The sequence below is a fragment of the Bufo gargarizans genome, chromosome 11 (genome assembly GCF_014858855.1).
Source record: "Bufo gargarizans isolate SCDJY-AF-19 chromosome 11, ASM1485885v1, whole genome shotgun sequence".
Lineage (NCBI taxonomy): Eukaryota > Metazoa > Chordata > Amphibia > Anura > Bufonidae > Bufo > Bufo gargarizans.
The window spans coordinates 43,377,982-43,393,336 of NC_058090.1; the positions used below are offsets into that span (position 1 = coordinate 43,377,982).

Below are 15,355 nucleotides of genomic sequence, written 5' to 3' on the forward strand. Positions count from 1 at the left end.
GGGGTCATACCATGTGGGAGTAATAAAGCCCACCATAATGCCCCCCAGTAGAAATAATTCTCCTTATAATGTGACAGTGCAAAAAATACCCCCTTGTAATGCCCCCAGTTGAGCTAATGTCCCCATAGTGCCCCTATAATGTGCCAGTATAAAATACCCCTATATAGTGCACCGAGTAAATGCCTCCATAGTGCTCCTCTCCCCCCTTCCTCCAAGTGCCCCCCATAATGTACCAGTATAAAATGCCCCAGTAGATGCCCTCAGTGTCCCCCATAATTTGCAAGTATAAAATACCCCTTCTTAGTGCCCCCGTAGATGACCCCATAGTACTCCTCTCCCCCCTTCCTCATAGTATCCACCATAATGTGTCCCAGTATAAAATTCCACTGCACAGAGCCCCCCATATAAAACACCCGTTCTTTGTGGCCTCAGTAGATGCCTCTATAGTGCCCCCCAATAATGTGCCAGTAATAACAGCCCCCCATCATGTGCCAGTAATAACAGCCCCCCATCATGTGCCAGTATTAACAGCCCCCCATCATGTGCCAGTAATGACAGCCCCCCTACATTATGTGCCAGTAATGACAGCCCCCCCATTATGTGCCAGTAATGACAGCCCCCCCATTATGTGCCAGTAATGACAGCCCCCCATTATGTGCCAGTAGCCAGAGACCCCCATTATGTGCCAGTAGCCAGAGACCCCCATTATGTGCCAGTAGCCAGAGACCCCCATTATGTGCCAGTAGCCAGAGACTCCCATTATGTGCCAGTAGCCAGAGACCCCATTATGTGCCAGTAGCCAGAGACCCCCATTATGTGCCAGTATCCAGAGACCCCCATTATGTGCCAGTAGCCAGAGACCCCCATTATGTGCCAGTAGCCACCAGTATTGTACACAAAAAAAATAATAAACACTTATACTTACCTCCTTGGCAGCGATGCGATGCCGGCCTCTTCCGGCCTGTGTCCCGCGCTGTACGGCTCAGGCGGCGCTATGACACCATTGCGCCACCTGCGCCGGCCTCTGATAGGCTGCCCGCCTAGTGCCTGCAGCCTATCAGAGAAAGGGACACGCCTCTCCCTCCCCTGCTTCAGCACAGTCATCTGTATCGCTGTCCTGAGGACGGCGATACAGATGACTATAGAGATGAACGCTTCCACAATGGAAGCGTTCATCTTCCTGTGCCCCGCCGCCACCCCCCCCCCCCACTTCTGAGCAGCAATTGCCCCCCCCCGGATCCGCCAGAGGCAGATCTCAGTTCACAGATTTCCAGGGCCCCGGGGGGGGGGCACTTGCAACCCTCCCCTGCGGACGCCCATGATTTTCTGTATATGAAAAGTTTTATTTGCCATTAGGAGACAATTGGTATCACTTTGGGGGTTTGTGCTACCACAGATGCAACCCTGGTAATCGAAGCATGACAGATCATCTTGTCCTCGGCTACTGGTAATCCTTTTTACATCAGAAAAACAACAGTCAGAGACCCATATCATTCAACAAGTCACTGGGTGGAAATGGCACCTTAATTTAGATTTTGGGGATTTTTATCAGGCCCATTTATTTATGAAGACTAAGATAGATCTTTAATTACTTGTATTTAAAAAAAAAATCTGGCACCCATTGAGCTTAATGCCAGTGCACACAAACAAAGCAGCTGCAGCAGGTTCTTACAAGTATGTGGTGTGTGCAATGTATAGGAGACCTATACATGGCACACAGATTGCGTACCTGCCGCACCCATATCAAGCATCGCCAACATGTGTACAATGTACGTGTGTCCGTGAGAGATGGGAGATCAACCACAGGTCCAGTACAGGCCACATACACTTTTATGTTTACACTACTATAGTTATGTATAAAACAAAGTCATAGTACAGCCCTGTGCATGAGGCCTTAAAGTGAATGTTTAGCTTCCAACAGTATTTTATTTATTTAAATGTTTAGAAAAATCTGTTCATGTTATCTTTTAAATCTATGTATATGCTGAGGAATTGGAGCACCATGTGAGAAAATAAAGCTTGAAAGGTTATAAGGATATATTAACCAGCCCATCAATTTAGATAAATAAAAAAAAACATGATAATAAAAAAGTGAAGTTACACTTTAAGCTAGCCATAGATATTGGGGAAAAAAATTACAACTGCTGTTATGTCCAATACCACTACAAGCATTTTCAACAAATGTAAAACGCATTATCTATTATAAAGTCAGAATAAAACTACACAGACTGCTTTATTTTATACCCAAATTCAACATAACTTCTGACAAAGCAACAGAAGAAATTGCATACAGTCCAATACCTAAAAGTGACATTTAATGAAAGATAGTAAGTATTCATTGTACCGTTTTCTTATTTTGTAAAAATTAAAACAATTGTAATTTACTCTTATAAAAAAAAGGCTTAAAGCGCTTACCTGTCAGCTACTTTGGACATCTTTAAACAATGTCGATCTATCTGAACATTCAAAAAATCTATCTACAAACAAAAAAAAAAGTCTTATATTAGTTCCCTTTAAACGCACATACACAAGATACAACATTATCAATAATGTTACAGCACTGGATAACAGCTATATAGTCTGCAAATGTAAAATGAAAAATGTTATATTTCAATTTTATTTCTATTTATTTTTTATTTTTATTTTTTTGTTGTTTCTACTTATTAGTTTGTTTTTACCTCTGGGAAGTACGGTAAATCACAAAATGTCTGGAGTTACCTTTAGAAAGAGCTTACTGTATGCCATTTTTTTTATTAAGTGTATAAATCATATACAGAAAGATTCTAAACTTCCTCTAGTGGTTGCTGATGGTGTTTCATCATGTATGGAGAATTTGGAGCTCTGTGTAGGGAAAATAGAGATCTGACCACTATAAAGGTATATTAACCCCTTAAGGACACATGACGTACCGGTACGGCATGTTTCCCGAGTCCTTAAGGACACATGACGTACCGGTACGTCATGGCTTTAAATAGCGATGCCGGCGCCGCGGGGGTTAATCGGAATGGGATGCCGGCTGAAATCATTCAGCCGGCATCCTGTAGCAATGCAGGGGGGGGTCATTTGACCCCCCCGCATTGACGATCGCAGAAAACCGCAGGTCAATTCAGACCTGCGGTTTTCTGCGTTTCCGGTCCATTCGGGTGTCCTGTGACCCGATGAACCGGGTAATTATACACCACCTATCGCAGTCCGAGGATTTGGAGAGGCGGTGCTGGCCCTGGTGCTGAACACTGCTGTCCAGGGTGCTGATTGGTGCAGGGGAGAGAGGCGCGAGATTCAAACTTCCTGCGCTCCTCTCTCCCCTCCTCTTCCTGTCCAGCACCCTGACCGTGCAGCATCGTCCAGCACCAGCTCCTGTGTCCCCCTAATCGACATCCATCACCCTCCTGCACCCATCGCCACCCAGGTAGGTTAGGGTCAGTGAGGGAGAGGCACCTTTAGGCAGGGATAGAAGGGAAAAGTTAGAAAAAATAAATAAAAGCACATTTATTCTAAACTTTTTTGTTTCAGCTTTCAGACCCCATCATCATCGGATGATGATGAGCCACCAAGGCAGCGGAGACGCCGCCAGGCGGAGCCAGGGGCCCCACATGCTAGGGATCCTGTGGCCCACCCTAGTACGAGCCGCCCTGGGGTTCGTACTGGTTTCCCGGCCCACCAAATAAGTTCACCGGAGCCCCATGCCGATGAACTTAGCTGGTGTCCCCTAGTGGACTTTGAGCCTGAGATTCCGGATTTCGCTGGCAATCCTGGAATCCAGATTCCCACAGTGGGGTTTACTGAAATTGACTTTTTTAGTTTTTTTTTCAGTAACCCACTGGTGAATCTGATGGTGGAGCAGACGAATCTGTACGCCCAACAGTTCGTTGCTCAAAACCCGGGCTCATTTTTGGCTAGACCCGGTGGCTGGACGCCGGTCAGTGCAGCCGAGATGAGGACATTTTGGGGCCTCGTGCTGCATATGGGTCTAGTGCAAAAACCCAGTGTCAGGCATTACTGGAGTGGGGACATACTCTACCAGACCCCACTGTACAGTACGGCCATGACACGCTCCCGGTTTGAGGCCATCCGGAAATGTCTGCATTATTCCGATAATGCAGCATGTCCCCCCCCGAAGTGATCCTGCCTATGACCGGCTGTACAAGATACGGCCGGTCATCGATCACTTTGGGGCCACATTTCAGCAGGCCTACGTACCTGGAAGGGAGGTCGCGGTTGATGAGTCTCTCGTTGCGTTCAAGGGGAGACTCAGTTTCCGCCAATACATTCCCACAAAGCGGGCGAGGTATGGCGTGAAGCTATACAAAATTTGTGAGAGTACCTCAGGGTACACTTACAAATTTCGTGTGTACGAGGGGCGAGATTCCCGGATTCAACCACCAGAATGTCCCCCCACTCTGGGTGTTACCGGGAAACTCGTGTGGGACCTTATGTACCCACTGCTGGATAAGGGTTACCACTTGTACGTGGACAACTTTTATACCAGCATTCCCTTGTTCAGGTCCCTTGCCGCCAGATCCACGTTCGCTTGTGGGACCGTGCGGAAAAATCAACACGGCCTCCCTGCCCACCCCCTCCAGGTACCTATCCCCAGGGGTGAGACCCGTGCCCTTACCAGTGGAAGCCTGTTGCTGGTCAGGTATAAGGACAAGAGGGATGTCCTTATGCTGTCCACAATCCACGGTAACAGCACCACCCCCGTCTCTGTGCGAGGTACCGCGGCAACGGTCCTCAAACCCGATTGTATCGTCGCCTACAATCGGTATATGGGAGGAGTTGATCTCTCTGATCAAGTCCTCAAGCCATATAATGCCATGCGCAAAACCCGGGCATGGTACAAAAAAGTTGCGGTCTACTTGGTACAGGTTGCCATGTACAACTCTTTTGTACTATCCCGAAGCGCTGGCAGCACAGGGACATTCCTCCAGTTCTATGAGGCAGTCCTCAAGGACCTGATCTTTTCGGACCGGGAAAGAGCAGGCCGGAGTACCTCGGGAACTGGAGGCGCCCGGATCGTCCCTGGCCAACACTTTTCAGGTGTGGTCCCCCATACTGGAAAGAAGGGACGAACCCAAAAAAGATGCAGAGTGTGTCACAAGAGGGGGATACGGAAGGACACCACTACTCAGTGTGACACTTGCCCCGATCATCCGGGCCTCTGCGTTATCGATTGCTTCAGGGAGTATCACACTTCCATGGAGTACTAAATTTTTATAATCTCCAACAGTCCCCTAGAGAACATAAAACACTATGTCTCTCAGACTTTGGAGACACAGAAACAATTTTTTTTCCCCAAAAAAATATTAGTTTTAGTGCAGGCATCCTCAAACTGCGGCCCTCCAGATGTTGTAAAACTATAACTCCCAGCATGCCCAGACAACCTATAGCCATCAGCAGGGCATGGTGGGAATTGTAGTTTTACAACATCTGGAGGGCCGCAGTTTTAGGATGCCTGCTTAGTGTCTCCAAAGTCTGAGAGCCATACATATTGGGCATCGTCGCGTGCGTAAAAGTCGTCGCTATAAAAATAACATTTGACCAAACCCCTCGGATGAACAGCGTTAAAAATATAAAATAAAAACGGTGCCAAAACACCCATTTTTGGGCAAAATTTCCATTTGAATCCTTTTTTTCCAGTAATAAAGCAAGGGTTAACAGCCAAAAAAACCTCAATATTTATGGCCCTGATTCTGTAGTTTGCAGAAACACCCCATATGTGGTCGTAAATGGCTATATAGCCGCACGGCAGGGCATAGAACGAAGGGAACTCCATATGGTTTCTGGAAGGCAGATTTTGATGGACAGTTTTTTTTTTTGACACCATGTCCCATTAGAAGCCCCCCCTGATGTAGCCTAGACTAGAAACTCCAAAAAAGTGACCCCATCTAAGAAACTACACCCCTCAAGGTATTCAAAAGTTACTTTATAAACTTTGTTAACCCTTTAGGTGTTCCACAAAACTAAATAGCAAATGTAGAAAAATTTTAGAATTTTTTTTTTGTTACCTTGCCTCAAAAAAGTGTAATATAGAGCAACCAAAAATCATATTTACCCCTAAAATAGTCCCAAAACAACAACCACCTTATCCCATAGTTTCCTAGATGGGGTCACTTTTATGGAGTTTCTACTCTAGGGGTGCATCAGGGGGCTTGAAAGGGTACATGGTGTAAATAAACCAGTCCAGCAAAATCTGCCTTCCAAAAACCGTATGGCGTTCCCCTTCTTCTATGTCCTGCCGTTTAGCCAAATAGTAGTATACGACCACATTTGGGGTGTTTCTGCAAACTACAGAATCAGGGCAACCCATTTTGAGGTTTTTTTGGCTTTTAACCCATTTTTTTCAGTAATAAAGTAAGGGTTAAAATGGAAAATTTTCCAAAAAATAGAAATTTCTAAATTGTTTCTCCATCTGCCATTAACTCTTGTGGAACACCTAAAGGGTTAACAAAGTTTGTAAACCCAGTTTTGAATACCTTGAGGGGTGTACTTTCTTAGATGGAGTCACTTTTTTGAAATTTCTATTCTAGGGGTGCAACAGGGGGCTTCAAATGGGACATGGTATAAACAAAACTAGTCCTGCAAAATCTGCCTTCCAAAACCCATATGGCGTGCCCCTCTTTCTATGTCCTCCCGTTTGGCCAAACAGTAGTTTACGACCACATATGGGGTGTTTTTGCAAACTACAGAATCAGGGCAACCCATATTGAGTTTTGCTTGGCTGTTAACCCTTACTTTATTGCTGGAAAAAATGGGTTAAAATGGAAAATTTTCCAAAAAATAGAAATTTCTAAATTGTTTCTCCATCTGCCATTAACTCTTGTGGAACACCTAAAGGGTTAACAAAGTTTGTAAACCCAGTTTTGAATACCTTGAGGGGTGTACTTTCTTAGATGGAGTCACTTTTTTGGAATTTCTATTCTAGGGGTGCAAGGGGGGGCTTCAAATGGGACATGGTATAAACAAAACCAGTCCTGCAAAATCTGCCTTCCAAAACCTATATGGCGTTCCCCTCCTTCTATGTCCTCCCGTTTGGCCAAACAGTAGTTTACGACCACATATGGGGTGTTTCTGCAAACTACAGAATCAGGGCAACCCATTTTGAGTTTTGTTTGGCAGTTAACCCTTGTTTTTTTCCTGGAAAAAATTGATTATATTGGAAAATTTTCCCAAAAATCTAAATTCTAAAAATGTATGTCCATTTGCCATAAAGTGTTGTGGAAGAACTAAAGGGTTAACAAAGTTTGTAAAAACAGTTTTGAATACCTTGAGGGGTGTAGTTTCTAGAATGGGGTCATTTTTGGGTGGTTTCTATTATGTAAGCCTCACAAAGTGACTTCAAACCTGAACTGGTCCATAAAAAGTGGGATTTTGAAGATTTCTGAAAATTTCAAAATTTGCTTCTAAACTTCTAAGCCTTGTAACATCCCCAAAAAATAAAATATAATTCCCAAAATGCTACAAACATGAAGTAGACATATGGGGAATGTAAAGTCATCACAATTTTTGGGGGTATTACTATGTATTACAGAAGTAGAGAAACTGAAACTTTGAAATTTGCTAATTTTTCAAAATTTTTGGTAAATATGGTATTTTTTAATGCAAAAAAATTTACTTTTTTGACCCAATTTTAGCAGTGTCATGAAGTACAATATGTGACGAAAAAACAATCTCAGAACGGCCTGGGTAAGTCAAAGCGTTTTAAAGTTATCAGCACTTAAAGTGACAGTGGTCAGATTTGCAAAAAATGGCCTGGTCCTTAAGGTGAAATAGGGCCGAGTCCTTAAGGTGAAATAGGGCTGTGTCCTTAAGGGGTTAAACAGCATATATTGGTGTGTATTATGTATAATGTTACTATCTTGCTTTTTCTAGGCCTCCAGTAGCTACAGGAAATACCAGCCCACTGTGCCTGCTCTATATAATTGTGACTAAACAGGTTTTCTGAGACAAATATCACTGACCAACAGTATAGATGAGAAATGTGTTATCTCCAGGGACACCACTGCTCGGACCTCTACTACAGAACCAGCTGAACACTGCACTCCGCTGTCTCCATCAGCCCATTAAATGTTTATTTATTTTATGCACCTATACAGCGCTACGATATTCCGCAGCACTTTACAGACATCAGCATCCAACTGTCCCCAATGGGGATCACAGTCTAAGTTCCCTATCAGTATGTCTTTGTGAGTACCCGGAGGATACCCACACAAACTCCATGCAGATGTTGTCCTTGGTCAGATTCAAGCCTAGGACCCCAGCGCTGCAAGGCACCAGTGCTAACCACTGAGCCACCATGCTTCCCATAGACGTTGAATAATATTGGCATGTTCAACCATTATTCTATTCAAAGTCCTCCTTTAGTCATGCAGTCAGGAGCAGGGTTACCAACCGTCCAGAAATTTCTGGACAGTCCGTAAAAATAGGCAACTTTTTTCATGTGTCCATGAAAAAAGAAAATACAATTTGGATGTGTCTGAGTTTTTTTTAGACCGGTGTTACGTAACGTGGTTATTTTGTTGGTAATTTTCATCATTTTACACTTGACAGTAAATACTGGTAATGAGGTTTATCAGTATATTGAGCTATAGACATGTATTACTTTATCATTTGTTATGGTTTTCCAATTTGTCCATAAGAATGTTGGCTGTCCATGATTTTAGGATAAGTTGTCCAGAAAAAAAGGGTTGGCAACCTTGATGAGGAAGAATGGAGGACAAAAGACCACTATTCTAGTGATTGGTGGTGGTCCCAATGGTGTAGATCTTGGGGATAGGTGATAAATGCTTTTACAAAAGATCAGTTTCACTGAGGCACTAACCTGTTTTCGCAAGTCATCTTTTGTCGTTTTTCTAATCACATGGGAAGCCATGTGCACTGGGCTTTGTGACTGAGAGTCCTCTGATACACCATATACAGACTGAATAAAAGATAAAAAAAAAAAGTGGTGTTATTGAATTTCAGTTTTTAGTTGCATTTTACAAATACAATTACAAACACACAACATAAAAAAGGGGAAATTAGGGATTAGGACCAAACAATGCTGAAACAAAGGACACAGAGAATAAATCATTACAAGAAAGGCAATGATTTGGACAGACCATATATGATAAAAAATTTATTTTTATTAATATATTACAATCGATAGGTGTACCAATTTTTTTAAATATAGAAATACTTTTACACAGCGAAATCTCGTTGCTACCCAACTACCCAAAATTACACACAAAAAAGTAATGGTAATGGCATTTTATGGGGGCAGTCCTCTCAAAGAAACAAGTATCCAGAATGCTTGTAAGGGAGCATTCACACAACTATATTTTCGGTCTGCATCTGATATACTCTTTAGTGGATCGCACACGGACCCATTCATTTCTATGGGGCCACAAATGTCATACGTGTGCTGTCTGCAATTGTGCAGCCATTCCACACATTCTAGAACAGGGCTGGCCAACCTGCGGCTCTCCAGCTGTTGTAAAACTAGAATTCCCACCATGCCCTGCTGTAGGCTGATAGCTGTAAGCAGTCTAGGCATGCTGGGAGTTGTAGTTTTGCAACAGCTGGAGAGCCGCAGGTGGGCCAGCCCTGTTCTAGAACATATTCTATTCTTGTCCATTTAGTGGACAAGAATAGGCAGTTCTACAACCGTGCTCTGGCGGTGGATCTGCTGAAGTTATGAAGAAACACCGGCCTCTACATAACTGGCTGCCGGTCTAAATCTACGTCAGCTTCCTAGCTGGCTTAAATTTAGAACATTTTCTATGCTTAAAACAGGTGTAGAAAATTATAAAAAAAGATGGGCCTGCCGGCCAGTCCCCTTCCTCGCCACCTTTTTTAGACCTCGCATGAGCGGGAAAAAGTCACTGATTGCGGCGCAAATAACCTTTGTGCCGCAATCTGCTCCAGAAATACAAATAAGGTGAATTTCAGTTAGTAAATGACCTCCACTGTGTTTACCAAAATGGATATGGTTGTGTAAATACAGGAAAACACATATAAGACCTGCAAGAAATTCTGTGTGGATTTATGTGCGTTTCTGCATCATATTTACACCAAAATTAGCAATTTCTAATTGCGGATTTTGGTGCAGATTAGATGCGGTTTTGCCACAGATCTCGCCCTTCCATTAAAAAGTGGGAAATCCGCATGCTGCAGATTTGGAAATCCGCAAGGCAGTTCAATTTCTGCACAGAAAAAATCTGCTAAGTATACATGAGATTTATGCAATCTCATAGACTTTGCTGGTACTGTCATACTCTGCGTTTTTTCCACATGGAAAAAATTTACATATTCTGCAATGTGCGCAGGTGACCTTTAAGTGTTTAATGCAGTCAGCAAACACGTATAATATGCAAAATTGGTGGAGCAAAAAATTTAAAAAATGTAAGATGCTTTGTGTGCACTGCCCCAAAAAAAAATATTTCTCTAACAAAACTAAGGGAAAATAGAAAGCGCTGCAACATGCCTTCAGTATGCCCTACACAACCAGCTATTTACATGAAAATGTCCATACCGGTTAAAGGTCCTCTTTAAATGGTTTTCCTCTGGATCAGTATCAGATTGGTGGGGGTCCAACAACTGAGACCCCTTCCGATTAGCTGTTTGAGAAAACATCAGCGCCTCTGTGAGCACTGCTGCCTTCTCGCAGCTTGGCAAGCACAGTGCCATACATTGTATAGCGGCTGTGCTTGGTATTGTGCTCAGCCCCATTTATTTGAATGGGGCTAAGCTGCGCCTGGGCCACGTGACCGATGAACATTCGTCACTGGCCTAGGAAAAGCTGTGAGAAGGCCGCGGTGCTACTGCGAGTGCCGCTGCCCTCACAAACAGCTGATCGCCGGGGGTCCCAGGTGTTGGGAGACCCACCAATCAGGTACTGTTGACCTATCCAAAAGGAAAGGTCATCAGAATTAGTCTTGGAAAACCCTTCTAACTTTTTCTACATAATAAATGCCATTCGCTGAAGTTAGACAACCCCTTTAATGATATTCCTTAGATTCGGATGGCCTTTGTTTTTAAAGTGAGTGAAAATAAAAATGACATGAAAATGTCCTGCTTAACAGCTTACTGGAAAATTAAAGTTTAAGGCTCTGTTCACAGAAGCATCTAAGGTCCGTTTTAATGGATTGAAAATGGAAAATAATGGCTGTTCCTGCTTCAATCTCTTTTTATCGACTTCTAAATGGTAAATGAAACATAAGATTTCCACTGTTACTAAAACGTTTGTCTGTTTTGACTGTAGAAGACACCCTGGAAAATATTTCCCTTGTATCTACAACTCTTTTTATCCACATTCCATTAAGAATGTATTCACATCTTCTTGCTGTTTTTACCTATTAACTCTAAATTAGAACCTCAAAATGGAAGTTTAATTTGCTAGAATGAAACCCTGGGGCGCTGGGAGGGAGTGAAGTAATCTGGGTAAGGCTATGTATTACCACCTACGGTGCTGAAGTGTTGCTAGTACTGCTCTTTCTGTGGTGTTCAAAGCTCTGACATCATCAGATCTGCACAGAGCGACCATATGTAGAAGGTCGATTTAAATGTTCTCATTATTTAAGATCTGTCAAAACAACCATGTTTGTATCTGATCGAATCTCCTTTTCTGGAACTATATTGCTGGAGTTCTAGCTTTTATTGCCATTGTAAGTCACTTGCAGCTTTTTCTCTCGCGGGAAACATTGAGGCTATGTGAGAACTACAATAATGTAGTGGTTTTACTGCGGCTTATAGACAACCAAATGTCATCTCAACCAAGTGTCCTCAAAAAGACTTTTTGTTGACAGAAGACTGGAGCTGGGCTTGCTAAATTCCCCCCAAGATCTTTAGAAATATAGACAAATATCAATGGTGCTTGGAAAAATGGTAACTGATGGTAAAAGGTGTACAACAAGGTAAACAGGGAGCACAGTACAGGAACCGATTTACCTTTTTCACCTTCTGTGGATTCTTCATTCGACGACACTTTCTTATGTCCATCTCTGTGGTATTCACACATCCAGGCTTAAAGAAATGGAACAAAAATGAGTTCATGTACTATGAGCAATGTATTATAATGCACTATTAGAATTTTGTGAGATTTAGCAGATGTAAAGTATTTAAAAACTATTAATGCAATACTCAATAATGTGTTGGTTTGGTAGAGTCAGCTTACAAAAAGATTAAAACAGAGTAAAATCACAATATCAGCCACAATGTCTTATATCAGTTTCACAAGGAGCTGAAGTCTTTGAATAGGCAAGTCAATTCACACATTAATTACAAAAAAAAAATGTCATGCTCAGTTCACATTTACTAGAGAAACCAAACCTTCATAGTGTATCTTATGGTTGTTTTTAGATATACAACTAATGCATGTACCCCCGTGAGTGTAATACAAACTTAAAAAATCTTTTGACTCGCAGAATATGTTTTTGCATCATGTGTAGGTTTCTATGCCCATGGAGTAAAGTTAGAGCTCAGGAAACACCTAAATCTACACAATGCATTATACCACTTTCACAAAGAGCCGAAGTCTTTCAGAGGGCAAGTCCGATTGCACAACCCCATCACAAGAATTTTATTCTTTATATTAGGGGGAAAGGTATTAAACACAATATACAGTAACACGTAAGAATATTACATACCACTGGTCGGTGCACATCCCAGAATCCTCTCTCCTGACTGTCCAGGATCTTTCTTTCAGTTTTATCCTTTTTTCTATCAATTCTGCAAAAGTACCAATTCAAAATATTTTAGCTTGCGTTTTGTATAAATGTTACAATATTAATGGGTGGACAACCACTTTGAAGGAATTGTCCGGTTTTCTCATGTTGATGACTTATCTGAGTTCCGCCAGTCAACTGTTTGTAGAGAGCGCAATGTTCCTGCGAGCGCTGCATCTTCTTTGCTGTTTACCTGCTTGCCATCAACATTGCAGCAGTGGAGCAGCGGAGCTACAGCTGAAGTGTTGATGGCATACAGGTAAACAGTGACGAGAATGCAGCGCTCGCAGGAACACAGCGGTCTGTTCAAACAGCTGATCAGCGGGTGTGCCAGGAAACGGACCTCTGCCAGTCTGACATTGATAGATCATCAATATGACAAAAAACAGAGAGCCCTGGAGTCTTTCAGAGGACATCAGAGCTAACTATGGATTACTCCCCCGGTCTCTGATCGAGTCACAGGGAAACACGACCTGGGCTGTGAAGCTCAGGAGGCGCTAAGGACCCAGGCAGTTAGTGACAACTGGTTCTTAGCGCTTTGGCTGATTTTAACCCCTCCTCATCTGCAGCATTATGTTAAGGGGTTAACAGCATAAAAGATAACTAATTATGGACATGAACATGATTTAGACTGCTTTCAGGTGAGGAATGTCCACGTTCATGTGCTGTCGGAATGTAGAATGGGCAGCACACAGACTGAACACTTTTAGTCAATGTGCCAATTCACATCTCCAATTTTCCCTACAACTTGTCTCTCCTTGCAGATAAAATGACTATTCAAGTGAACGGGTGTGCAAGAAATATGGACAACACATATCCATGTGTGGTACTTTTAAAAAAGAATCTTTTTTTTGGTGTCAAAAACACACCGTTGGACACTTGCATCAGAATCCATTATGTATATGACAGATGCCTCTTGATCCTTTAACTGATCCAGAATGATCTGTTCGGATAAATTTTGTTTCATATTTTAATGGTTTCAATGGTTTCAACTTTCCTTTTTTTTTTTTACCAAACAAAACAGTGCAGCATGGAAACTTGACCAAAAACACTGTAGTCCAATATTTTGTTAATTTAATAAAGTAGGAATTCACTATACTATAGTTCTTCACTATGTTTTTTTGAGTAGAAATAGTCTTTTAGTAAATTCCAGGTATGTACCATACATTCACTAGATGTACATTTATAGCATAAAGACTCAATATTACCTACAGTATCCCATTTTTTAAGCTTACCCTGGATCCAACAGTATCTGCTGTAACTCTTTTATATGTCATGTTTAGTCATATTACGCTCATCAAGTAATTACTTAAAATTATCTTCCATGGTATCCTCTTGGTTTAGCGTAGCTAAGCAAGCTGTCACACTATACTAATTCCTCTCATATGATCGCCATTTACATACAGATTTTGTCTCTCGTCCATTACCCTGGTGTATCGTGAAATTATTTTATTTACTAACCAGCTTTGTTTCTACTCCAAACTGTAATAGAAATCATTTGTACTTTCATGCTGCTGTTAAGACACATTGAAATGTATATTTAGATACAACTTTTATCTATACTCTGCAAAATGCATTGATAGTCTCGAGATTTCATTGTACTCTGCACAGATTCAAGACACACTGTGCCAGATGCAGCAAAGCAGCCCCAAAACATAAGCGAGCCTCCTCCATGTTTCACATTAGGTACAACGTTCTTTTCTTTGTATGCTTCATTATTGCACATAGAGCTGGTGCGACTAACCAAACAGCTCCATTTTGTCTTATCTGTCCAAAAGACATTCTCTCAGAAGCTTTGTAGCTTGGCAATATACATTTTGGCAAATTCCAGTCTCGCTTTTTTATGACTTGCTTTCAACAGTGGTTGTCTCCTTGGTCGTCATCCGTTAAGTCTACTTTGGCTAAGACGAATCGTGCGATCGGACACTGATGGACCTTGACCTTGCAGTTCACCTCTAATCTCTTTGGAAGTTGTTCTGGGCTCTTTTGTTAACATTCCTATTATCCATTTCTTTAATTTGTTATCAATTTTCCTCTTGCAGCCACATTCAGGGAGGTGGGCTACAGTCCAATAGTCCTTAAACTTCTGAATAAAATTGAGCAACTGTAGTAGAAGGAACATCAAGCTGTTTGGAGATGGTCTTATAGCCTTTACCTTTAACATGTTTGTCTAGAGTTTTCTTTCTAATCTCCTGAGACAACTCTCTCCTTAGCTTTCTTTGGTCCATGTTCAGTGTGGTACACACCATGATACCAAACAGCACAGTGACTAGTTTTCACCCTTTAAATAGACACCTGTGATGCTAATTTTATTTATTTTGGAGGAAACCCACGCAAACACAGGGAGAACATACAAACTCCATGCAGATGTTGTCCTTGGATTCAAACCTAGTTATTACAGGACTTAGTTTAACATGTCCCTATGGTCAAATTATTTTCAATATTTTCTAGGGGTACCATCATTTTTGTCTAGGCCAGTTTTATTAGTTTTTTAAAATAATGATGTTGAACCACAATTCAAAAGCAATGTCTGATGTTCATTAGCTGATTTTCAGTGCATTTTTATTTATTATTGCTTTTGTCAGTTTCAAGTTATTTCGGTGACCATTGTGGGTTTTTCTTTCTTTGGAAGGGTACCAATATTTTTGTCC

General features: G+C 42.0%; 1 protein-coding gene across 2 annotated transcripts in view; it reads right to left on the bottom strand.

The window, feature by feature from the left end:
• Positions 1-15,355, bottom strand: part of RGS6 (regulator of G protein signaling 6) — a 437,580-nt gene that overhangs the window by 34,799 nt on the left and 387,426 nt on the right. For both annotated transcript variants that reach the window (XM_044271952.1, XM_044271951.1), the window contains exons 9-12: positions 12,627-12,708; positions 11,929-12,003; positions 8,822-8,920; positions 2,416-2,477 (exon numbers count right to left, since the gene is read on the bottom strand). In XM_044271952.1, coding sequence (XP_044127887.1) covers positions 2,416-2,477; positions 8,822-8,920; positions 11,929-12,003; positions 12,627-12,708 — 318 coding nt within the window. The remainder of the gene's footprint in view (positions 1-2,415; positions 2,478-8,821; positions 8,921-11,928; positions 12,004-12,626; positions 12,709-15,355) is intronic.